This window comes from Trichechus manatus, unplaced genomic scaffold, assembly GCF_000243295.1.
Source record: "Trichechus manatus latirostris isolate Lorelei unplaced genomic scaffold, TriManLat1.0 scaffold00036, whole genome shotgun sequence".
Lineage (NCBI taxonomy): Eukaryota > Metazoa > Chordata > Mammalia > Sirenia > Trichechidae > Trichechus > Trichechus manatus.
The window spans coordinates 13,945,521-13,972,208 of NW_004443972.1; the positions used below are offsets into that span (position 1 = coordinate 13,945,521).

The 26,688-nt window shown below is 37.3% G+C and overlaps 1 protein-coding gene across 1 annotated transcript in view; it reads left to right on the plus strand.

Moving 5' to 3' along the window:
• The window catches only part of PKP4 (plakophilin 4), a 298,901-nt gene that overhangs the window by 132,787 nt on the left and 139,426 nt on the right, over nucleotides 1-26,688 (plus strand). The window contains exon 3 of the mRNA XM_012555266.2: nucleotides 22,929-23,041. Coding sequence (XP_012410720.1) covers nucleotides 22,929-23,041 — 113 coding nt within the window. The remainder of the gene's footprint in view (nucleotides 1-22,928; nucleotides 23,042-26,688) is intronic.

Sequence of the window (26,688 nt, forward strand, 5' to 3'; positions counted from 1 at the left end):
GCCTTCATAGAATTGAAGAGAGTTAGGGCCTTGCTCTGGATTAGACTTTGATTTAAGGGAATGTTGTGGCTGGTTTGATCTTCTATCCAAAATTTCTCCATATCAGCAATGTCTGTTTTGCTTTCTTATCATTCATGTGTTCTCTGGAGTAGCACTTTTAATTTCCTTCAAGAACTTTTCCTTTGTATACACAACTTGGCTAACTGTTTAGCGTAATAGGCCTAGCTTTTGGCCTATCTCGGCTTCCTCACTAAACTTAATTATTTCTAGCATTTGATTTAAAGTGAGAGACATGCGACTTTTCCTTTCACTTAACACTTAGAGGCCATTGTAGGGTTATTAAGTGGCCTAATTTCAATATTGTCATGTCTCAGGGACTAGAGAGGCCTCAGAAGAGAGAGAGAGAGATGGGTGAACAGCTAGTTGGTGGAGCAGTCAGAACACACCCAACATTTATTGATGAAGTTCGCCATCTTATATGGGCGCAGTTTGTGGCACCCCAAAACAATTACAATAGTAGCATCAAAGATCACTGATTACAGATCACCATAACATATAATAATAATGAAAATGTTTGAAATATTGCGAGAATTACCAAAATGTGACACAAACATGAAGTGAGCCCATGCTGTTGGAAAAATGGCACTGCTAGACTTGCTCGACGCAGGATTGCCACGAATCTTCAATTTGTAAAGACGCACAGTATCTGTGAAGCAAAATAAAACAAGACATGCCTGTACCAGGCTGTGGCCTCCTGCATGCTGGGCGTAAGGTTCGCCACACCAAGGCACAGGTGACTGCCAGTTGCCATCTGAGGCTTAAGACCCTCTAAAACCTGGAACAACCACCATACCTGTACCTAAAGCTCAACAGTTGTACTCAAATGCCTAAATCTCCTTCCCCATGACAATCTACAAGTTTCTACCCTACTTCTAGAGATTCTAAAGACGATATCTCTCACACCTCCCGTTGCCTTTATCTCATTCGTCATAGGAGTCCACTCCTGTTTATTTATCCTGTTAGCTTTCAACCCTCATCCCTGTCCTTCTCTATTTATCCTCTTGCCCAGTCTTATCCCCACCTTCCCCATGCTTTCTCCTAAACTTCTTGCATGCCCCCTGAGACTCCTGTGGTCAGCCACTACTCCCATGCCCTCAGTCTCTTCTGCTATCTATGCCTCCCCACTCCTTGCCTTAATAGCAGTCTGGGTGGCCCCTGAGGAGACTTCACCTCCCTGTAACTCTCTCTAAGGGCATCTGGTTAGTCTTTTAACCTCTGAATTTGTCCAGCTCAGGAGGTGGGGTCAGTGTCCTTGCTTCTGGGCCATTACATATGCCCACCTTGCACAGATTCTTATTCGTCTGAGACTTCCATGCCTGGCTGTACCAGCCAGGGACAGATTACCCAATAAGCAAGGGCTTACTTGTGCTTACTTACTAATCTGTAGTGCACAATTTCACCTGTTTTTCGCCACATCAAGGATGTAAAACTCATGTGAAATTGTGCACTACATATTAGTAAGTAAACACAATTAAGCCCATGCGTACCTTGCTTACTGGTTAATCGAACCCTGGTACCACCCTCTCCACTTCCTCATTGCATGATTTGCCTGCCTTCTGGTTACTCTCCCTCATTCACTGAAGACCCAACTCCCAGCTCATCGCCACTTTCTTCACCTCATGTCCTGCCACAGTCTCTAGGCTGATCCACCTAGACCATCTATCTTTTCTGTGCAGGTCCATCCCTTAACACCTTCATCTCGAGTAACCTTTTCTTTTAAGCATTATATTCTTTGACCACCAATTCCTGTCCTTCAGCTCACTTCTTTGGTACTCACCCAGAAATAATTCATCATCTTCATCAAAAACTCCTATCAATTGGTACTCCCACTTTCTATCTACCCTGACCAACCCTGCTCTTAATATACCAAACTACATGGTCCAAGAATAGGGAAGCTATGATTTCCCAGAGGAAAATTAGAATGTCGTATCTAGAAGAAAGGTAAAAAGATACAGATGTCCACTATATAATACTTGCAACATTGCATGTTTCACATTGTATTATGATTATTTGCTGTTTGTTTGCTTGAAGTCGATAGTCTTGAATAGTCTAGCTGTATGAATAGATTGTAAGGAAATTGTTGCCTCTTAAAAGCTATGTTTAATTAATTAAATATAAATACATATCTATTTAGTGAAATGATACTTTCCTAATAGTGCTCTAGGTAGTTCAGGGAGCTTCCCAGGCATCTAAGGAGGCCAAGTACAACATCAGCAAAAATGGAAGAAAGGAAACAACTGGCCTATACCAATTTTATGTAAATTTTAAATGCTTATAAAGTAATTATAGAGATTGTTCAGTCCATTCTTCTCTGGAGCCTGTCTGTGGCGTATTTGTAATTGGGAGCCAGCTGTCCTCCTGCCCAGCAGGCTATGGGAACCCCACCTTTCCCATATAGCAGGTGTATATTAAGGAAGTGTTAACTGATTTTAATTATTTAATTTTAATTAAAGCAAAATGTAATTAGGAAGGCAAATCTGCTACAGAAACATCATACCATGCATTACAAAACCAAATGTAAATAATTTGGATTAGCTACCCAATACTGGATGTCTCTGTTAGCATAAGTAACTGAGAATTGGTTGTATAAAAGTAAATACTCCTCTGTCCTGTGGTTTAAAAATTTCTAAAATATTTTACTGTGTCCCAAATGTCATTCACAGCCAAATTTGGGAAATGTTGGTTATATATACTGTATGTGGACATGAAGATGAATGGTAATAATTCACACTCATCTGGATTTGCTCTGAGTTGCTTTTCTGGTGATGATGATGCGTTTTGTCCACGGGCATCTGTGTCCTCACCTGTTCTCACTTTCAGTAATCATATAATTTGTAGGGCAGCTGGCATTTTGAGCTGTACGATCAGTGGAGTATCTAGGGAGTATTGCACCGACTCAGGGCACGTGGTGCCACTGAGCAGTTTCCATTAACCCTGTACGGCCCAGCATCCTTCCTCAGGCATAGTAATGTATTGAAAAGATTATTGAGCTTGACTTGTATTTTTGAGCTGGTGTTATGGTAAAGTTACGTAAAAGAGAGGTGTCAGGTGGTTGGACAGGAGTGCAATTTTAGTGCTTGCCGAAGGCACCATTTTCCACTGATACACTGCTGGCCATACCGGGTTAATAGAAACTGCTCAGTGGTGCCACACACCCAGGGCTGATGCAGTACCTTCCATACCTGCCATAACCTAGTTATGTTTCTGTGTACAATCCATAGACATAAGCTACTTTTTCTCTGTGGCTTATTTTTGTATGTTATCTATATACTGCCCCAACTAAGCTAAAAGGCCAAGTCCAATTACAGTTTACTTTGAGAGTGGGGTGGTTTTTTTCCATAGTTATTTTGGTCACTGTTGATCTAACTCAAAGTCCTTTAATACTCCTGATCAAGTTCTAAATACAGTATACTTATAGTCTGTCAAAATCACAATGGAGAATTAAACAAATATTATTAACCAGAATACAGATTCAGTATTTACCTGTGATAAAGAGTAATGGCCTTATTTATCACATTACTACACCGTGACATTTGCAAGTACTGAAATAATTTAAAGGTGTCTTCCTTGTTTTCTAAATAAAAGGGAAGTGGGCTACGTACAATTAAACACATCTCAGTGTGAATGTACGTGTGAAAAATATCTTCACACAGGTAGTTTTATTTTGGAAGTTCCTTCAATATACTAATGGCATACAATTTAGTTTAACAGTTGAGTATGTTGTAATCAAGAGTGTGAATAGGCAATCAAATACTTCTGTGAAATTCTGCTCCCAAAAGAATTCATGGCAAGCCTTTTGCTATGGTGCAGTCTTGTTTAGCTTCTTTCTCAGTCAGATATATTGATAATAATGAGCTTAAAAACAGAAATCCTCATAGAAAATTCAGAATGGAGACATCCAGATAGATAAATGAAGCAATGTGGGAAGCTCTTCCTTCTTTTTTCATCTGCACTTATGAATTCTTATTTGTGCTCCCAAGAGCCATAAGATCCACTGAAGGTATTACTGTCTCACTGTAAAGTGAGCTGAGAGTTAGAGAAGGCACTCTTTATCAGATGTGAAACCATGGAGAAGATAATCCCTTAAAAGTTGCAAACGAGATTCTGTCCATGCCCAGCTGCTTCCCTAGAACTTTGGAAGCAGTATTGGTTGATTCAGATCATCCAGGTACTATTTAGTAATACCATCGTCTTTAGATAATGCCAAAGAAAGACTTATGAGTCACAATTATTAAATTGGAGGAGATCATCTTGTCAGAGTAAAGTAACAAGCCAGACAGTGAGACCTTTGATGGATTGCCTAGGCTTGTATTGTTTTTAGGAGATTTTTATCTTCCTCGCTCTACTTCAGAATCAATTTCATTGCCACACTCTGGGGGTCATGATGTGAGGCTGAAAACAGAGTGATAAAGAGCACCAACTCTGGAGTCAGACCCAACTTTATATCCCTCCTCTGCCATCTGCCAGGTATGTGACCGTAGACACTCAGGGTCTCCATCTCTAAAATGAGAATAATAATGCATCCCTCATGGGGCGGTTGTAGAAATTCTATAAGAGGTGCTTAGCACATAGAAGTCATTCATTAGGTGTTAGTTGTACTCACCATTTATGAAATGCATATAATGTGTTAGTACAGTGTCTAGCTCATAGTGTCAAACCTGTTGGTTCCAACCCAAAGCGACCCTATAGGGCAGAGTAGAACTACCCCATAGGGTTGCCAAGGCTATAAATCTTTACGGAAGCAGACTGCCACATCTTTCTCCCTTGGAGTTGCTGGCAGGTTGGACCTTTTGGTTAGCAGCCCGGTGCTTAGCCACTGCATCACCAGGGTTTCTTGACTCATAGTGAGCAACTAATGAATAATAGCTAATACTGTTATCATTATAATTCATTAAATGAATCTGTGCCGGATATAGACTCATTAAAAATAGAAGAGGAAATATAAGGAAATTGTTAAAATTTTATGCCTGTTTTTTTGGTCATATAAATGAGGTAGGGTGGTGAGCCAGAAAACATCCAAGCTCTTCTATACACTGTCTTCAAGTGCCTGTCTGCATGGCTGCTAGGACTAGAGTAATCATCCCAGTAGCCCTTGCGGTGGAAAATGTGCTGTCCTGGAAACACGGTGCTGTGCATACCAACTTAGTTTGTGCTGCTGGGAAAATGCTAAGATTTGCCAGACCATGTATTTTTATCCACCCTGTGATAGTCTTGACATTAATGATACAATACTGTTAGAGCACTTGGTTTTAATGATAATACATTTGTTGTAAAAGGTAAATGCCACAAATGTATATTTAGAGTGATGATTTAGGTTTAGATCCAAGGAGAGTGAGGGGATAGAACCTGTAGGCCTTATTTACCTTTCTCTGTAGAAGGAGTTGTCCAAGATGAGGACTGGGTTTAAAGAGGACAGCTGGTTAGAGATTGCTGTAAATTTATGAGAGGAAGAGAAACCACTTTGAGAATAAACTTAAAAGCTCCTTTTTGGATGTGTTTAGGTTGAAATGGCTGTGGGTTGTCCTCAGAAAGAGACCCATTAGATGGTTGGACACATGGGCTAAGGCCTCGATTGGGGAGATCAGGGCTGAAGATATATATGTGAGATCCACAACCAGAGTTGCTACTTGTAGCCATGAAACAACCAGGAAGAACACAGACCCTAAGCTGAGACTTAGGGGAGTCAGTCCCCATTCTGCCCCTTGTGTTCATGTGACCAGGGGTAAGGGCAACTGAAGAATAAGTGTAGTAGTTCCTACCTCATAGGCACAGTTCCTGTGAGGCCACTACCTCACTTTGAGTTACCTTATTTCAGTATCTGAATAATAAAGGACAACTTAGATATTTATCCACCATCCTTATTTTGTTCACTGGCATTGATATTTTGCTATCTTTAGGATGGCTATATAAAGAAAAAGTGCCTTTTGATTTTGTAAGGATCGTGAGAGCCCATCATTTTGCTGAGATTACTTGGTTTGCAGTTTAATAAAGAGAAAAATACAACATATGACTATAACAAGAAGCAACCACACTTCTCTCAGTGATTTGTCACGAGTGGTGCTTCAGCCACTAGTTTCTTCTTATGATTTTATATGTAAAATTGAATCCTCTTTATGTGAGAATTAAGAGGAGAGAGCAAAAAATGACAAAACAGGGCCATTGAGAACAGAATATGATCAGAAATTAAAGAGGTAAATTATTAACTGAGTGGTACAACAATTGTGCAATGCTCAGAGCTTAGTGAAAGTGGAATCTAAGATGTCTGTCTGTAGTCCACATTACTTCATGTTTTTTTTCTTCCTAGGAGTTGAAAGTATATCTCCAAGTTGTTGGTGAATGAGCCCTTTAGGGGAGAACATGGTACATTTTATATATATAATGTATATATACATACATACATATATATACACACACATATATATATATACACATATATATATGGAGCCCTGGTGATGCCAGTTTGAATCCACCAGGCGTTCATTGGAGACCCTATGGGGCAGTTCTCCTCTATCTCTATGAGTTGGAATCAACTCAGCGGCAATGGGTTTATATATAGATAGATAGATAAATGTGTATATATATATAACTTTATAATGCCAAACTCTTTAAAAATAGCCTTACAGTTTACAGAGCATTTAGCATCTCGTTTATATACTTACACCAATTCCTCTGTGAAATAGGTGTTACCCCATTTTTTGATTAAACTGAGGTTTAGAGATGTTTAAGTGACGTATTCAATACTTCTCAGGTAGTAAGTGACAGAGCTTAGATTCAGATCTAGGTTGGACCTCAAATCCTATGCTACTTCCATCTATGTGGTAATCTACTTCAAATCATGTGCCTTTAAAGAGTCTTAAAATTTTTTAAACTTTAGGACAGGAGTCAACAAACTATGGCCCACAGGAAAAACGTGGCCTTCTACCTATTTTTTTTTACAGTCTGCAAGCTAAGAACGTTCTTGCATTTTTTAATGGTTGAAAAAAAAGTCGATAGAATATTTAGTGACATCTGAAAATTAGGAGAAATTCAAATTTTGTTATCTATAGGATAAAATCTTCTTGGAACACCAAACCCCAAATCCCATTGCTGTTGAGTCAATTCTGACTCATAGCGACCTTATAGGACAGAGTAGAACTGGCCATAGAGTTTCCAGGGAGCAACTGGTGGATTTGAATTGCCAACCTTTTGGTTAGCAGCTGAGCTCTTAACCACTATACCACTAGGGCTTCTATTGGAACACAGCCACACTCATTCATTTATGTCATTGTGTATGACTGCTTTTGCACAACCAGGGCAAAGTGAGTAGTTGTGACAGAGACCTAAAATATTTAGTGTCTAGCCCTTTGCAGAAAAAGTTTGCCAACTCCTGCTCGAAGATATTAGTTGGAACAGAAATCTGTGATTAGAAGTTTTGCATGGGCCTTGGATGTTCATTAAGGCTTTCACACATCCTAGCTCCTTTGATGCTCCCACCAGCCAGTGAGGCAGATGGTGTTTTCCTTGTACCAACGAGGAAATGTACGCCAAAACAGGTGTTCTCATCAGCACCATGCAGCCTTTCATGTTCACCGGCTTTTTAGGTACCTAATTTTATTTGGCATCTTAAAATGGGGTTTGATTTTAACATTTCACCTCACACATTTTACTTCAATTCTCCATTATTTTGAGGAGCAACTGCATGTCAGACTGAGACCACTGTGCTCCAGTGGCCCCTGACACAGACCTCTAATCACACCCACCGCACTGCACTCTGGTTGTGGGGTATGCTGTCTGCTGCTCTTTCTTCTCTCTCTGCCAACTACAGCGCATAGTAGGCACTCAGGGTTTACGAATGAATGCATGATCAAGTCAGCCTTTAAATTACAGAAGGGAAGACCGTGATAGTAGGTTTCATCCTTGTATTTAAGACCTTTTCACTACCAGTAATAGTAATGATAGGAGGATAAGCCAGTAGAGGAAGAAAAGAAATAGGAACTTCAAGATCTGATTTATTGCAGAATTTGGCTTAATAGAGAATTTTGGTGTTTTTTTTTTTTTTAAAAAAATGTATCTCATTAGTTGTTACTTTAAAAAATCATTTCTATTTTGAGTACCTAATCAAAATTAACAATAGAATGACTATCCTTTCAAACTACTAATAGTTTATCAAATGGAAAATTAACCACTTGATATATAGTATCTAATTGACTCTACCTAACATGATTTAAAATTAAGTGTTGGGGGCTCTGCCATGTTTTATTTTCAAATAAGTATATTGATATATAGAATTCGTAAGAAGATTATATAGATTTGATTTTATGGTTATACTGAGCATAGATTATTTCCTTCCTTAGCTTGTCAGCAATTTATGGAAGAAAATTAATTAAAACTATAGAGCAAGCTGAAAAGCATCTTTCTAAAGATACGAATTCTTTATTCAAGAGTTCTGTGGAGCTTCAAGGAAAATATGTACAGTAGAATCTATTAAATTAATCAGTTCATTATACAGCATATATTTTCAAATAAGACGTTTATTACTGTTATATTTTATGCCTTTTATGAACACTAATTCTTAAAACATTCTCTTTGGTAGGTCAGCATATGTAAGTCTTTTTAAAAACAGCATATATGAATTTACTTAAATCCTAGCAATTGCATGGAGTCCTGTAATATAGATGTATAGAATATATCAGGAGCCCTGGTGGCACAGTGGTTAAGCACTCAGCTGCCTGCCAGAAGGTTAACAGTTTGAACCCAGCAGCTGCTCTGCAGGAGAAAGATGTGGCATTCTGCTTCCGTAAAGATTTATAGACTTAGAAGCCCTATGGGGCAGTTCTACTCTGTCCTATAGGGTTGCTGTGAGTCGGAATCAACTCGACAGCAATGGGGGTATGGAATGTATGTAACCAGTCCCTCACTGATGGATATTAGGTTGTTTCTACTTTTATTTGGTTGGTTTTGTGTACTTTTCCAAGTTTATTCCTAGTGTCTACATTGGAACAGATGGGCCAATGGATAGGTACATTTAATTTTTTTTTTAATTATTGTTCAATTACCCTCCAAAGAGTTTACATCACTATACATTCCCACCACACCTTTTCTCCACAACCACCTTGATGCTGTGTACTTTTCAGTACTTTACAGGCTATTGGATATACTGAACTAAATAATTCACTGATAGTTTCAAAATAGCAAAAATATCAATTCTCCTCCCAATCAGAATACCTTTTTCAGGTATTGTATGGCTTCCTAAGTAGACTATGGCCTGGTGGTGTGGTGTTAGCTGCTGTTGAGTCAGCCCCTGACTTATCCCCATCAACAACAGCCCTGCACCATCCCCATGATCAATTGCAACTCAGACCTTTGTGATCCATCAGGTTTGCATTGGCTGATTTTCGAAAGTAGATCCTCAGACCTTTCTTCCTAGTCCATCTTAGTCTGGAATCTCTGCTGAAACCTGATCAGCATCATAGCAACACACAAGCCCCCACTGATAGAAAGGTGGAGGTGGTGTATAAGGTGCATTGACCATTAGTACTCAAATAATACTGTGTTTCTCTAGCCCTTTCATTCTTTTCTTTCTTTTCACTTTCTAAATTAGATTTTTAATTTAAAAAATCATGTCCTACTTGTAACAGGTGGAATAATATAAAGAGAAAATAGAAAAATATAATAATCTCTCCATCCCTTTCCCAATCTACCTCGTTGAAGTAACCACTCTTGCTGATCTGCTATGTCTCCTATCACAGCTTTCTCCATGCTCAGACAAACCCATATACACACGTGACTTTTTGTTGTTTTACAAAAATGGGATCATGCTCTGCTCTTCGACTGTCTTTTTCACTTAATAATATATAATAGTCCTTCTGAGTCAACAGATAAGGTCCAGTTAGCTCTTTTTAATAGTACATCATATGCCGTCATGTAAGATGCCATGATTTGTTAAACTGTTGCCCGGGGGATGGACATTCAAATTGTTTCTATATTTTTGTCACAAGTAACAGTGCTGCAATTAATATTTTATGTATGCTTCTGCTTTTATATCTATAGAATAGATACCCAAAAATGAAATTGCAGGGTCATATAAGGTATGTGTATTTTTCATTGTAATAGATTTTTTTCTCAAAGGATTATACCAAATCACGCTCCCAAGAGCAGGATATACAAGTGCCTGTTTCCCTGACTCCTCACTATCTCTGGTTGGTACTGCTTTTGAAATTTTTTTTTCCAGTGTGATGATGAAAAATGGCATTCTTGTTATTTGATTTACTGTCTCCTGACTAATGAAATTGAGTTTTTATCCTAATATTTTATTGAGCACTTATATTTCATCTTAGGTAATTTGATTATTTTTATCATGTTTTAAAAAATTTGTTTTTATGAGATTTTATTGATCTGTTATGTCTTGCAAATATTTTTTTTCTCATTTTGTTTGTCCTTTGTTTAGATGATCTTTGGGCATACAAACTTTTTAATTTTTATATAGTTAAGAATGCCTATCTTTTCCCTTATGGTTTTTTGGGATTTCTTATTTAAAAAGATCTCTATCATCTTTATATATTTGTTTGTTTTCCACATTTATTACGAAGTGTGTGTGAGAGAGAGAGAGAGAGAGAGAGAGGAAGATGTATGAGATTGGGACCTAGTTTCTTTTTCCTCTGATGGCTAGCTAATTATAATAGCAGTTCTTTTCCTATGAATGAAAATTTCACCTTGGTCATAATTAGCATGTTCCCATATGTATTTGCATTCGGTGCTTTAATTTTATTAAATTCCAGAGCATTATTTGATTTGAGGAGAAAGTTTTGAAGCAATAAAGCCAACTACAGTTCTAAATATAACCTTCAGGAAGGAAAAATGAGACAATCTTAGTTTTTTTCAGCTTGCGGTAATAGAAGGAACAAGAATTTGAAATTCTGCTCTAAGCTCCTCACTTACTAATTGTGTGACCTTAAGCAAGTCATTTATTTTGTCTCTCCAACCCTAGCTTTCTTAAAGTAAAAAATGGTCTGAGCTTTTGTAAGGATTGGAGAAAGTATATAGAGAGTGCCTCATTCACAGTTGTCATTCATTAAATAGTACCTAGTACTATTACTAGTGTTATAACTTAACAAAAAATAAGAAAATGAGACATTTGTTATCAAATTATAGCTGTTCTGACCACAGATTTTTTTCTTCATAAGTATGCTTATATTGTGTGCAAGCAAAAAAAAATCTAAATGTGTTAATTTAAAGATTCTTTCAGACAAGTAAATTAGTCTGAGCAATAAAAATAACATATATTCAGATCTGGCACTTATGAAGTTTTCTTCCTTTCTTTTTTTTTTTTTTTCCTTTTACTGACACCTAACAAAACTTATAAAAACAACATTAATTAACTGGCTACCTACCAAAGAGTACATTAACATTACTTTTGTGTATGACTGATCAGAGCTGGATATTAGGGAAGAAAGCAGGAGAGTCAGAGAAAAACAGAGGGATGTGAAATATGGGAACCCAAAAGATAGAGCACTTGTAATCCTGAAGACTAAAGTGGGCGTTAGTCTAGACACAGATGCACTGAGTATGGACCCAACCCATAGCTATCGCTAGACAGTTTCCTATTCAGTCCTAACAATTGAATGTTCATTGTAGGTCAGCTATGGCTATCAATAATACATTGAATTTTTTTAACCTTATTCTCAAGAAGCCTGGGATAATTTCTGAAGTTTTAGAAAGGGGTAATAATGTTAGTGAAACCATGCAGGTAAAATGAAAAATTAAAACATTAAGAAGTCAAAAAACTGAACATGTCTGTGCCTCTTGAGCCAAGTAACAAGCCCTTACAAGTAACCATTTAGTTGGCTGGGGCACAACTAATAAATAGACATGCTAATTTTAATACCTCCCGCCCGACACACACACACATAGACTTTAGCCATAAAATATCTGCGAAGAAGAATGAAAAATTGTAGAAGTAAACTTAGAAATTAAAAAAGTACAATTGTAAGAAAAAGTTACATGAACTAGATGGTATTTGTTTTCTTTCCCACTGCATTTCATTAAGTTACTAACCAAAGCTTAATCATTTTTAAAATTAGCCTCTTATTCTCTGGTCCTATTTATTAAATCTGCTGAAGAAAGGAAGATTAAATTTAGTCTTTTTTTGTTTCCTTTATCATTTTTATATTTTTTGCATGTGTTTGCAATAACTAGTCCATTTAGAGGAAGTGTGAGATTGATCATTTATTATTCTGAGTTTTCCATTTTAGCAAATAACGATTTATGTTCATTATTATCATCTGCTGTGCAGTCAATTAACCCCCAAATAAGCATCTAACATTAGGTGATATGCATCATTGGTCTTAATAATTTAGAAATATTTATGTACTAGAAAACCGGATAAATTGTTAATGTAAATCATTATTTTCATAATTTCTCAATGAATTTTAGAGTTAACAGCTACTAAAATATATAAGGCATTACATTTTAGAGAAATTTCCTTACGTTTTTGACATTAATTCTACCAAATAAGCACCTAGTTGGACAATAACGGCAACAAGAGCAGTCGTCATTGACAACTGCAGCTGACATTAGCTCCAAGCATCCATTTGTTCGGCTCTGTTTTCCTCAGTTAAAAAGAAAAAAAAAACACCTGTTGCCTTCAAGTTGATTCCAACTCATGGTAGAATTGCTCCATAGGGTTTTCTTGGCTGTAATCTTTATGGAAGCAGGCCTTCTTCAAAGCTGCTGGGTGGATTCAAACCACCAACCTTTGGGTTAGTAGCCTATTACCATCCAGGACCTTCCTTTTCCTCAGTAGCATCAAGCATCGGTTCTCCTTGTTTCATGTCTTTCCCTTAATATTTATTTGACTTTACAAGGGCTTTCCCAAATATAAGGAATTTTAAATATAAATTAATAAAACTGCAGTTAATGGAACACTTAACTGTAATTATTTATATTTACACATACATTATACTTTTTAGGAGAAAAAGTAAATGAAAGTGAAAGAAGACATTGCTAGTTCAACAATTAAAGATATCAATAGACGGTGGACAAGTTTTCAAAAATGGCATGCCAGGCTGGGTAAATCCTGTTTTTTCTAATAGGCAGAGGCTGATGGATGAGAGATCAGGGAATCAGTCAGGTGGAGACAGGTAAAGGCACTGGGGGAGGGGAAATAGGCAGTGGCATGGGGATGTCTTATTAACAGCAGTAAACTACATTGCCATTGTGGAAATTCTCATCCATACTTGGCTGTACACAAAAAACTTTCCTTGTATGTTTTAATGTAAACCTCTCTTCCTATATTTTGAGTTCCTACCTAATAAAGGAGCTTTGGTGGCAAAATTACAGATAAAAGCCTGAATTTTAGAAAATAAATTTAGAGCATCTGTTACACTTTACTGTTTGCTATCTGCTTTATTAAAGCTGAAGGAAAGATGTCAAAGCTAGAACCTGGTATATTCCTGTGTGGTTTGGCAGTAGAATAAAATGGCAAGGAGCTTAATGTTGTTCATCTCCTTTTAGAATATTAACTAGTGCAACAACAACAATAAAGAAAGATCTATAGTTGCACTTGTATTTTTCTTTTAACTTGACAAGATGTAAATGTAAGAAGAAATGGGCGGGCATACCATAGGGCAACTCATCCAGAAGTAGTGTCATAATGATATATATACCCTCCATGTTTTACATAGTGGTGCCAGGTCAGTAGCTTCCATTTGAAGGTTACCATTTGTAGTGTCCTGCCCTTTGTAAATATTCAGTCTGGACAAAAGTTATTAAAATTTTGTTTTCCAGTATTTTTAATGTGGAGTACCGTATTACACCCTTTAGTTCAACTGTCGCTAAATACAGTAATGAATTTTATTTTTCAGTAGTGTCTAAGTTGTGTTCTACAAAACCCTATTGTTTCTTGAGATGTTAGTAGTTATTCCTTGAAAAAGAAATAGTGTACTTAGTTTCAGTGAATCGAAGAAATGTTGGGTTAAGCAAAGGTAAGCTGATTTTCTGCTGGTTGACTTCTCAGAGCTTTTAGTATGCTCCTGTTGCTCTGAATCTTCAAGATGTACAATCTGGTATGCAGCATTTCCCAAACTTACTTGACCTGGGACCCTTCCTTTAAGGGAATACCCATTAAAATCCTGTAGAACACTGGTGTTCATGGAACATAGTTTGAGAAAGGCAATGTTAGCTGTTTAAGTCTTCTTGATTTTGAATTTCCTTTAACAAAGGGAGCTAACCAGAACAAAGGTGATAGACATTATATACTAGCATTTCTGTATTAACTATGCGTTGATTTAGGGACAAGTAGACATAACAATTCATCAATTATTAAGTAAGTTATGATAGATGGTCAGGACATTTGATCACCCTAGAGAGCTACCTGGTTTTCTTAAGGCAGAAATTTTCAGAAGTCCAAAGATGCTTTGAAAATATGGCTGCTTTGGTTTTAGTACCAGCCTAGATTAGCAAATGATACTGGGATATTTCTGAGGATTTCTTTTTAGCTCTCAAATATCTATTTTTACAGTGACTTCTTAGGCCTGGCTCAACAGCCTAAAACGTATGATCATGACTGTAATTTAGTCATCTTTTGAAGATAGGAAAGAGAAAAAATATGCTGTAGCATGTCCTAGGAACAGGACATATTCTGCCCAATCCCTTGTACCTTCCAAATTTTACATATTGTTATTCAGTGATAATTGAATTTTAGTGATATAAAATTTAGTAATATAAAACACTCTCTGTCTATCTGTCTCTCAGTGAACTAATGCAGAAAAGTAAATTACTCATTTCTGAAAGATTGTTAGGCAACAGTGGATGAAATAAAAATGCTTTCTTACTTAACTACTGATTCCATCAAGTAATGACCGTGTTCATTTTTTTCCTTTGAATTTAGTCAGTACTCAGTACTTTCCTGCTGAAATTTATAGTCATAGAAAAGTATGTTGAACTCCACTGTGCCATACCTCTACAGCTGATGTGAGATGGTTTTTGGTACACAACTGAACATTTTTTAAAAATTGTTATGTATTTTAATTTGTATTAGGAAAAAATATAAAAGCATGGAAATCATTATTTCAGTGATTTCAATGCCTTGGCCAATACTACATTTTAAGAAGAAGTCAATTTAAAGAAAAATGCTCAGTGAAAGATAGTATAGGTCTCAGTGAAAGATAGTATAGGTCGAAGGGCAAGGAAACAGAGAATAAAGGATAGCCAGAGGAGTCCTGAGATCCAGAAGGTGTGTTTTCAGATAAGGAAGATTTGAGCATGTTTATAAACTGAGGAAACATTGAAGATTTGGGAGAAAGAGTAGGATTCTGGAGGAGGCAGAAGGGTATTGAGGGATTAGCCTAAACAAAAAGGGACGCTTACCTCACTAAACCTGGAAGGGAGCTGAGGATTAGTGTGAATGTGGGGACAGGAAGTTGATGATGTCATAGTTGATGGCCTGATATGAGTACCTACTGCTATTTCTTAAATGTCATCATTGTAGTTGTAGTAGTCATTCAGCTATTCCTGAATGCTTAGTGAATCAGTTAGAATAACTTGAAGTAAATAGATGCTGGTGATGAAAATAGGCAGCGGATGCTGTCACTGGACGGCACAAAGAAAATAAGTTTTGCACATTTTAGAAGAATAATGTTCTTTACTGATTAAGAAAAAAGAGAATATAACTTACCAGTGTCAGGAATGTAAGAGGTGATACGACTGCAGATCCTACTGGCATCCTGGAAATAGTGAATAATATTATAAACAGCTTTAGGCTAATAAATAGAGATGGTAAGGAGCCAGTAGAAATCCCTTCTTATAGGCACCTTAGGTGTGGAATGTGGAGTAATGCATAGTCTTACCCAGCGTGAGTTGTATAAAAAAGTATTGTCAGGAAAGAACCACATTTCAGTCAAAGCCCCAAAATGGAGCGCATTCTGAGAAAAAGAAGAGTTTAAAAAGAGAGAGTTTGTACATTGGAATGAGGCTTCTATAGGGCACAATTAGAAAGGGTCTGGAGATATGTCATTACTGTCAACATGAGGATTTAATGAGGGTGAGAGAAATTAGGAGACAAAAGAGAATGAAGCATGCCCTATTTTCACTGCCAACATTAGAGTACTGAAAGCTACTTGAGGCTTCCAGAAGCAAGAGAAAGGTGACAATAGCCTTGTAACTAGATGTGCAGTTTTCCTAGTATTTCTGTTGGAAAGGGGGACTGAATTACCAATTTTTACTGAGGAACCTGGTAGATTGGGTAGAGGTAACTAATTAGGAAGGTAAAAGAAAGGGGAAAAGGTAAATCTTTTACTCTAAGTGAGCACACAGACCAAAATTCTTAAACACGCAAATCTAATGTGAGGAAAACAGCTAACCAAATCAACAATTATGAGTTATTCCAGATGAAAATAATTTTTGAAACAGTCTGATAGATTTAAAATAAGAGTGCTTAAGATGTGTGAAGAATTAAAGGAAGAATTTCTATTATAAAGCAGACAGAAATTAAGAAGTAAAAGCAGGCATAAATGAAACAAGAACAGGCAGATACAAAAAGAGGACCAACTAGCAGTTTTGGAAATGGAAATTGTCATTGAAACAAAAAGTACAATATGTGGGATAAGCTAAGCCCTAAACAGGACACAGAGAGAAATAATAAATTGAAAGTCCCGTAAACCCATTGCTGTCAAGTCGATTCCAACTCATAGTGACCCTGTAGGACAGAGTAGAACTGCCTCATATGGTTTCCAAAGAGCAGCTGGTAGATTCAAACTGCCGACCTTTTGGTTAGCAGCCAAATGCATAACTACTGCCACCAGGGCCCCGAAAGTACTGATAAACTCCCCCTGAGTACAGCTGAAAGATATTATATGAAAAAAAAAATGTTGAGACCACCATTTCTGACAATACAGTTGATCCAGTACTCTAACCAGTCTTTCCACTGAAAGAAATTAAATATGCTGAATAAAATGTTTTGTCATTTTTAAAGCAAGGCTAGGCTAGATTGAAAATAAAGAATTCACAGAAACCAAAACTGAAATGAAAGCGGAATCTTGAGGTAAGTACACAATGAACCTGGCTTTCACCCTGAAGGTATCTGCCAAACATAGGTCATCTTGAGCTTACCTTCAGTGGCTACGTAGAGGGCCTACCCAACATGTATCTACTGAGAGATCTCTTGTTAGAAGCCTGACTTTATAAAGTTACAACCTTAGTGTAAGGGTGAATGAGAAATCAGTCCCACACAAGAGGATAAGCAGAGACATTTTCTTATCTTGGCCTGGGTGCTGGCAATAGAGAAGAAAATTTCCCCTGAGAATTTATGATACCTGTGAGATTCAAAAACCTAAATGGCCAATAAACATATGAAAAGATGTTGGCAATCAGGAAAATACAAAATAAAATATATACAAGATACCATTCTATGCCCATCAGATTTCTACCCCCTCAAAAAAAAAAAAAATTAAGCCCAGAAGTATATATCAGTGTTGGTGAATATGTGGAGAAACTGGTGGCTGAAATATAAATTGGTACAACTACTTTGGAAAGTAGTTTCTCAACCTTTATCAAGCAGAGATGAAGATACACATACCCTTCACCCCTCCAAACCAAACCCAACCCAACCCATTGCCGTCAAGTTGCTTCTGGTTCATAGCGACCCCATAGGACAGAGTAAAACTGCTCCATAGGGTTTCCAAGGCTATAAATTCTTACAGTAGATGACTACCACATCTTTCTCCTGCAGAGCAGCTGGTGGGTTTGAACTGCCAACCTTTTGGTTAGCTGTTGAGCGCTTAAACCACTGCACCACCAGGGCTCCTCCCCTTCACCCCAGCACCCAGCAGTTCCACTTCTAAGTCTCTACTCTGGAGAATGCTGGCACAAGTGCACAAGACGGTTTTACAAAGACACTTACTTTGCAGCATGCTTATAATTGCATAAGATTGGAAACAACCAAAGGGTTCATCATAATGGGAGTATATAAATACATTAGGCTGTAGTCATACAATGGAATACTATTGAGCAGTGAAAATAAATGAACTAGATCTACATATGTTTATTGATCTCAAATTCATTAAGCAATAAAAGCAATCTGCAGAAAACTATACACTATACCATTGATATAAATTGTGTGAACATTCAAAGCATACTATATATCATTTATGAATCTAAGTATGTAGCAATAATAATATAAAATATTCATGTGAATAATAAACACCAAATTCAGGATAATAGTTTCTTCTTGGTAAGGAGGAGAAGAGGGGAATGGAATCCAGGAGAGAGAAACCAGAGGATTTCTTTGTATCTGTACTGTTGTATTTCTCACAGTATATGTAGCAAATGTGGCAAAATGTTAAGATTTATTATAGCTGGGTAAAGTTAACAGAAACTGATTGTGTTATTGCCTATTTCTTTCTGTACATTTGAAGTATCTCACAATATTTCAAAATTGGAAGCAAGAAAAAAATCCTATCATTATATAAAAGGAGGCCAAAATATAAGACTGTCTCAGGTTGAGTTCTCATTGAGATGGAGTTTTGCATGCAAAATATTTATTAGGGATCCACACCTGTGGAAGGGAAAAGAAGGAAAAGCAAGAGTGAGCAGGGGAGAGTCCAGCTACTATGCAAGGTGACAAAGCCTTGGCTAACCCCAAGAGGTGCTCTTGAGCGAATAGGGGCCAGGCTTTTAAATTCCTGCCTCAATCAGTGCTTGCATGTGATCTGCCAAGAAGGTCATGCCCTTGAGCAAGGGTCTTCTGTACAGCTGAGGCACCCCTGAAGGAGCTGACAGACACAGGCTACCTACTGACAACTGGAGCAGAGTCCTTCCTTGGGTGGTGCAGGTCTGTCCACCATACAGGCCGATCATCTTCTTTTCCTTTGTCTGTCACTCAAAGAATATTTATTAACATTCTCTACCAAAGAGAAATGAGGTAAATATAAAAAAGCTTTCTAATCCATGTGAAAAACTCCGTTTTCATAGCATGTTAGTAGCCTTGACTTTCTAAGTCTGTTTATGGTCCTGTTTGCCAGAATTTAAGAGGAAATTGTCATGTATTATTAAATAACCGTTGGCAACAACTTTTAACATTTTCCTTGCCCTTCTCAAATGAGAACAAATATGGGGTCCCCTTATAATTTAGATATCCAGTATCTCATTAAATTAAGTGTTGATATAAGGATCAGCCTTCAGACCCTATGTATATTTAGAAAGTAAAATTTAAAAATTATAGATGATGTCTCTGTGCATAATCATCTTAATGAGTGATATTTTGGTAATCATTAGATATATTATTATATTGCTGTGCAACATTGTCTTCCTCATCAGTCAGCCTAAGAAGTCAGTAGAGACGGAATTGTCAAATATTTAATCCTACTCATCGATCTTGGTGACAGTCACTTGTGGGTGTTCAACTTATATTCTGTGGTAATATTAATAATTTCACAACAAAGCATACATGAATTATATTCATTCATATTCACAGTTATTAGGTAACACTTAAAACTCCCATGCTTTATTGCTTCATGACATTCTACTTTGGGGCCTTTACTGAAGTCCGAGTGAAGTCCTACTCGGAAGAAGTGAAGGCTCATAATAGGTGGAAGGGTTTTGATAAGAGTAGCCAGTGATGCTCAAAATTATGGACTCCACAGCCAGTGGAGATAAAATGTGGACTCACTCTATCCCTAAGAATGTTAAAAGAAGTGCTCAACTTTTAAATAAAAACATGTAGTTGCATTGTGGGTACATAGGCTTTCCTAGCAACTGGACAACTAATTTATTTCTGTAGATGTGCAGTCCAGGTTCCTAGCTGCAAGACACAGAGGTTAACATGCCTAATTATTCAGAAGGAGGTTAATTATGTGGGTATTAGTGAATTCCCAGAGGTGTTGCAAAAAGTGGAAAACAAGGCTTGAGACCAAGCTTCTAGGAACTGTGTCCAAGTCTGTGCCACAAAATTGGTCAGATAAGGAAACCACTGACACTGTTACCAAGCCCTAGACACAGCGGTGTGTATGACAGTCGTTACCATGTCAGGACCTTGACCTTGAGGCCTATTGCAGGGAGCACAGTGAGAAGATGCAAGAGAGAGAAAATGAGCTCCCTCTTTTCTGGAGTCAGAATCTTGGTCTCACACAGGAGTCAAAGTCTGGCATGCATACATCTTCTTGGCTGAACCAAAGTCGCCTGTCTCTGCTGTCAAGGGAGGGAATTATGGGAAAGCAAGTTCCTACTTTTGCCTTGAAGCAGGAAATTTCCCAACCATTCCCTTGAAAGGATGTTCAAAAGTCCCAAGCAGCCACAAACATGATAAATATCCACTACAATGAAATTTTTTTTCTAAGAATGAAGTTTTGTTTTTGTTTTTGTTTTTGTTTTTTAAACTATGTTCTAATCTGGAACATGTCTTACTCCTACCGTGGTAACTTCTGGCCATCCTAAAATGAGGAAAACATTCCAGTCCTCAGTCCCTCATAGCCACTGAAGTCAGAGCACAAAGGTAATGTGATGGCTCAGGGAATATTCTGGGATTCACTGATGGTTTTTTCATGGCGCAGCTTGATATAGGCAGGCAGTCTTGTGGGACATGGAGTGTATAATAAAAAATTGAGTAAACTAACTGGGTGAATGGAAGTATGTCACCAAAAACTGGTGTTATTTAAGGACAAAGAAAGAGTAAGTGTGAGGTAAGCATAATACTCTTTGTCTTAAAATAAATTCACGTAGCCTGGCTCTGAGTGTTGTACGGTTTTGTATCTATATGGTCTCTTGTTGCTGAACATTGTTTAAAAGCCAGTGGTCTAGAAATTGTTAGAGAGAGGCAAGCATTGTCCCATTTACCTATTATGATCATGTTATACAACATTGTTGGGCCAACTATGATTCATTCAGGCCTTGTCCAATAGGCCTACATCAATGGGCTTGTTAGAAAAGAATTCTCAATATCAGAAAGCCATAAGGAGGTCAGGAACTGTTTCTTAAAAATTATTCCAAGAATGGCTTGTCTTCATCTAGGAGCTCAACTAAGTCCAGGTATTGATCATTGACATGTTATCTCCAGTCTCCAATCGAAAGGAGGGAATGATTTAGAAAGAAATATTGGAGTTATTATTCCCTCTCCTTGAGCATAGAGAATGTGACCCAGCGGGAGCTGGGCTCACAAGGACTCACAAGGACACATCAGCTGGGCCCTGAAGTATAAAGACAATAGCTAAGATAATCTTGGAAGATATCTTTTAGGAAAACTTACACATAAAGCCAATCGAACAGAACACAAAAGACTACTCTTTTTCTGTTCACATTTAGTGAACAGAAAGTTGTTGGATCAATAAAGACCCCCTCCTGACTGTCGTTACTAGAAACTGTACCACTGTTCAGAAAGACAATTCAAAATGTAGGCTCTCAGTTTCTAGCCAGTCTGAAAAGGCTAAGCTTTCAATAGTTTTTGCCCATTTGTAATGTTAATATATACTGATGATTCTGTAACTGTTCCTTGGACTAGGACAGACATGGCTGTGGCAGCATGCTTGTCCGTTTTTCCATTCTTGCCTATTCTGTAATATTCTTTGGGCTCGGGCGGACATGGCTGTGGCAGCATGCTTGTCTGTTTTCTCATTTTTATCCTTTTTAAATATATGCTGAATAAAACTTCCTTTTTGCTTTAAAAAAAAGAATGGCTTGTGGAATTTGGGAAGCCAGTGTTGTCAAGTAAGAATGCACGTTTGCCTTATTCCACAGGAGTTAATACACTTTTCGATTCAATTTTATTTTTTTATTGCAAACAAATGTTAACATGTTATAAATAATATATTTTTTTTCTAAATAATATTTTTAAGTGGTTTTATTTCTGATTAGTTTCTGGGGTTAGTGTTTACATGCCTGACATTTTGAACTGGCATTCATTGTCACATTAAACTAGCTTACAGTTCAGTATTTGCTTTGTGTAGACTTGTAAGTAGATGATATGGCACAGGGGAGCTTGAAGTGTTACTGGAGATGTTATTTGTGGAATAAAGCCTTTGCAGTTTACTTGATTTGATCTGTAGTTTTATAGCATGGCACGGATCCTATTTATTAAAATCTTGTCAAGCTAACAATGAGAGAAATACAAATAAAGTTAAAACAGCTCCTATAGTAGAACTTGTTTACTTTGGGATGTAGAATAGATTGTATAAGGTAATTTCTTTAGACAGTCTTTCTAGCTTGTTAATACAATTTTAAATTCTGTATTACGGCTCAGTCTTTTTCATTTTTTTGTTAGTCCCCCACCCCCAATACAGTGGCACATGAATGTGTTTGAGACAGTATCAAAATTTTATTGCTCATGTGGTAGACAGATAATAGCAAGACTTTTTCTGTGGGATTGGAATGATGATTTTTTTTTTTCCTTAACAATTAAAAGGCTTTGTATCAAACATGGTAAAGCAATTCTTAACATGGGGATGTATATTTTTAATGCTGTGCTGACATACATTATGAGGGATATAAAAATTCGCCATTGAGGATAAAGAACTTCGGTTGTTTGGTGTGCCCCTTATGTAGACACATCAAGTAAGGTCTCTAGAAACCTTACGTTTAATAGGACACTGTACCAGAGTAGCATTTAAAAGATCCCAATTAGAACCACCACCACCCCATACACACACACAAAAAGGGGCAAATAATGATCTAAATGTTTCCAATTCCAAACAAAGGCTGATATTCTAGTGCCTTTCAGTTTGAAAAAGCTACAGATAGTAGGTTATTTAGGCCAACAATTCATCAAAAATTTGAATTTCATAAAGCTACACTAAGCATTATGTTATGGATATGTTCCTATGTTTCCTGTGACATACATTCATTCATAAATCTGCCTGAGCAGCAAACCTCGGCGCCTTATATGCTTTTATTTCCTTGAATCATAGGAGCTTCAGTTTCAACGACTCACCCAAGAACTGGAAGTGGAAAGGCAGATTGTTGCCAGTCAGCTAGAAAGATGTAGGCTTGGAGCAGAATCACCAAGCATCGCCAGCACCAGGTACAGGGCTGATGGCTCTATCTTTATATGCCCTCAAGTTATGTGCTTTATTAAGTTTTCCTGGACGCAGCAGATGATTCTATTAGTATTGTCACTGTTAATTTGCCTTCCTGAATTGATGCCAAAAATGTCAATTTATTCTGATTTTGAGAATCTTCTTGCAATATTGATTACCTTCAGTCCTATGCTTGAAGTGTTTCATATGGTGTTGGTAAGCTTCCGTAGCAGTAGCTACTGTGCTACTTATATGCTGGTAAATTGATTTCTCATATGTAGACAGTTATGGAATGTTTTTCAAAATTAATTGATAATCATTTGGTAAAGTTAACTTCAAATTGGTGGTGCTTTGAAGATCTGGTATTAACTTTTTTTTTTTTTTTTTTAATGCCCTCAATTTACTTTGGGTATTTCTAGACCTCTGAAGAACTACTAGATAAAATAGTTACTATATAAAATAATTTAGTGTGTTCAAATATAGTAAGTATAAAACCAGTATATTACTAAAAAAATACTACCCATAATCACAATTGATTTTTATTTAAATAGCGTCTTTTATGCTATTTAAAAATATCATTGCTGTAAAAATTACTGTCACAACAGAGAGTCCCTGATGGCGTAGGAGAAAAGTGGGATGCAGAACTCAAATTCTAATAAATAGACCAGACTTAACGGTCTGACTGAGACTGGAGTAACCCTGACTGAGACTGGAGTAACCCCAGAAGATATGACACCTGGACTCTCTGTTAACCCAAAACTAAAACCATTCCCGAGCCCAACTCTTCAGACAAAGATTAGACTAGACTATGGGACATAAAATGGTACTCGTGAAGAGTGTGCTGCTTAGTTCAAGTAGATACATGAAACTAAATGGGCAGCTCCTGTCCGGAGGTGAGATGAGAAGGCAGAAAGGGATAGGAGCTGGTTGAATGGACATGGGAAATCCAGGGTGGAAAGGAGGAGTGTGCTGTCACATTATAGGGATAGCAAGTAGGGTCACCTAACAATGTATGTATAAATGTTTGTATGAGAAACTAACTTGAGCTGTAAACTTTCACCTAAAGCACAAAAAAAAAAAATTGCTGTCATGAGATCCAGTTGGTAATTGCTTATCTTTCTTAGTAACTGTGTCTTCTCACAAAGCCTAACATAAAATACTTCTGTTACTTACATTTTTAAATTTTGTTTGCTTACTCTTTCATAAGTATGCCCATAATAACTTGTCTCTCAGTTATTTCTAACCCTTAATTGTTCTGTTTGTTTGTATCTTCTGTTACTTATAACCAAAAAATCCCTCTTAGTGAGTAGAACTATGCTTGTAGATTACCTTTTCTAGCTGATTGTTGCTATGGGTTTTAAAATCTCTTAGCCTGGTAAGTTGTTCACTTGAATTTTTTTCTCTCTGACCCTTGACACTTGCGCATATTGGTTTGTTTAGTAAAGCATAAAGCATACAAATAAAATCAGTAGAACTTTTAAAACACATATGAGGTTATGATCCTTTTTTAAATATTCAGAACTAGTTTAAATTCCATTCAGTTAAAAAAAAAAAAAGTTATCTGTATCTTCAGCACCAAAAAGAGCAAGTCACATACACAATAGTATAGTATTTTATATTTCCAAAAGTATGGCCCAACTGCTTTAGAAAAATATAATTTTTACACTAATATGAAAATTAATTCAATATTTACAGAATTTGTTTAGGACTTCTTATTCTGGCAATATACCTAACTAAGCTAACATAGAAATTCTCTTGCTAAAACTCCTAGAAATACTCAACAATACCTGCAGGAAATGGCGATGGAGAATGGAAAATAACCAGGTACTAGAAATGGACAGGGAACTGAAAGCCAGAGCCAGAAGCATTTGAACTGCCTTTGCTACAGGTCTGGGGTCAGTTGTCAAATGCCAAATAATGACTTGGGTCTTTGGTTTAACACTCATGCAGGGACCAAAGAATGAGGCCTTGGGCATGCTCAGGGTGGCAGGTTTGAACCTAGGACTACTGCCTTAAGCCATAACCTTCAAAGGGATGCACCCTTGGCCCTCCAGCCTTGCTCCACATGTGGGTTTGGAACTCAATGTAATTCTCTCCCGTTGTTGAGAAATCTGAAGCTAAGAAACTAACACCATTAAAAAATGAGTTCACAATTAGAAATTTAAAACAAAAGTCGGAAAAACTGGACAATTGGTAAGAATCAGCAGACAAAACTGTAGGATTTAAAACTCTTTAAGAACTTGCTATCACTGTAGAAAGTCTAGGAGGGAAGGGAGAAGGAAGGTATCAGGAATTAGGTGTTGGCTGAATCTGTAACTTTTTTTAAGAGAGCCATCTGGAGCGAACGTGACAAAATGTTAACATCTGTTAAATGAGGAGTAGTTAGTACACCTATTAGATTATTTCTGTACTTTCTGTAAGTTAAAAAATATAATGTAAAATTTGTATTTTAAAATTTCACTTGGTTGTATAGTTCGATTAGCTAATTCCATAGGTTATAAATCTGTAAAACACATACTGTCACTAATTATCTCCGTCACTAATTTTTGTTGGTTCCCAGTGCCTAGTATGGTGCCAAGCACATTACTGGGGCTTAGTCAGTGAATGTTGGGTGAATTAATTGGATGTGCACAAATGGGAGCAGGGCTTACAAGAAGAAGGGGAAAAGTGTGTACAGAGGCATATATCCCACACTGTTCTACTCTGTCCTGTAGGGTTGCTGTAAGTTGGAATTGACTCGATGGCAACAGGTTTTTTTTTTGGGTTTAGTAGTTGTACCGGGAGCGTGAGGAGGCTTCATGGTGTCTAGAGTGTGTCCTAAATGGGCCTAGTGGGTTATGAGGTTGGAAGGGTAAAGCTGGCATCTAACTGTGGAGAACCTGGAACCAGGATGGTGATAACTTGACCTCCACTAGATGTGTAAAGGAGACCTGTTGAAAATCGTTTTTGTTGGAAGAAGCCATTTTACTGATAATGCAGTGTGTAAGATAGAATGAAGAAAGGCCGGGCAGCAAGTCAGGAATATATTATGCAATCTTAAGAGTTATAAGTAAGGTGAATTTCTTCATTCAGTGAACTCTAGTTTGAATAATAATTGATGCGTTTGAATTGCCTGACTCCCATCTCTTACTGGATTCTCATGTTTCCTTGATGCCACAGCTAAGTGCTCCCCTCAGCCTGCCTTGAAGCCTTTCCCAAGTTTCTCAGGGAAGGTCATCTCTCTTCTTCTGAACTCTCATAACTGCGTCTCTGTGCCTGTCTTAGCCCTCCTCACAATGCATAACACTCAATAGATAGACACCCAGTCAAAAAATATTCACAGAATGAATAATGAACCTTAGTGAAACCCTGTGTTTGGAGCTCATCAAATGTAAGGGTACTTTACCAGTAGGTTCTCCACCTTGTATCTCTGGGTTGCTTTCTACCCTTTCTCCTGTCTTCCTTCTCACACTTTTTAGTGTGCCTTTCGGTGGACCTTAAGAAGACTATTTTTTTTTTTTTATTGTGCCTTAAGTGAAAGTTTACAATTCAGGTTAGTCTCTCATACAAAAATTTATACACACATTGTTACGTGACCCTAGTTGCTCTCCCCATACTGTGACAGCACACTCCTCCTTTCCACCCCAGATTTCCCGTGTCCATTCAACCAGCT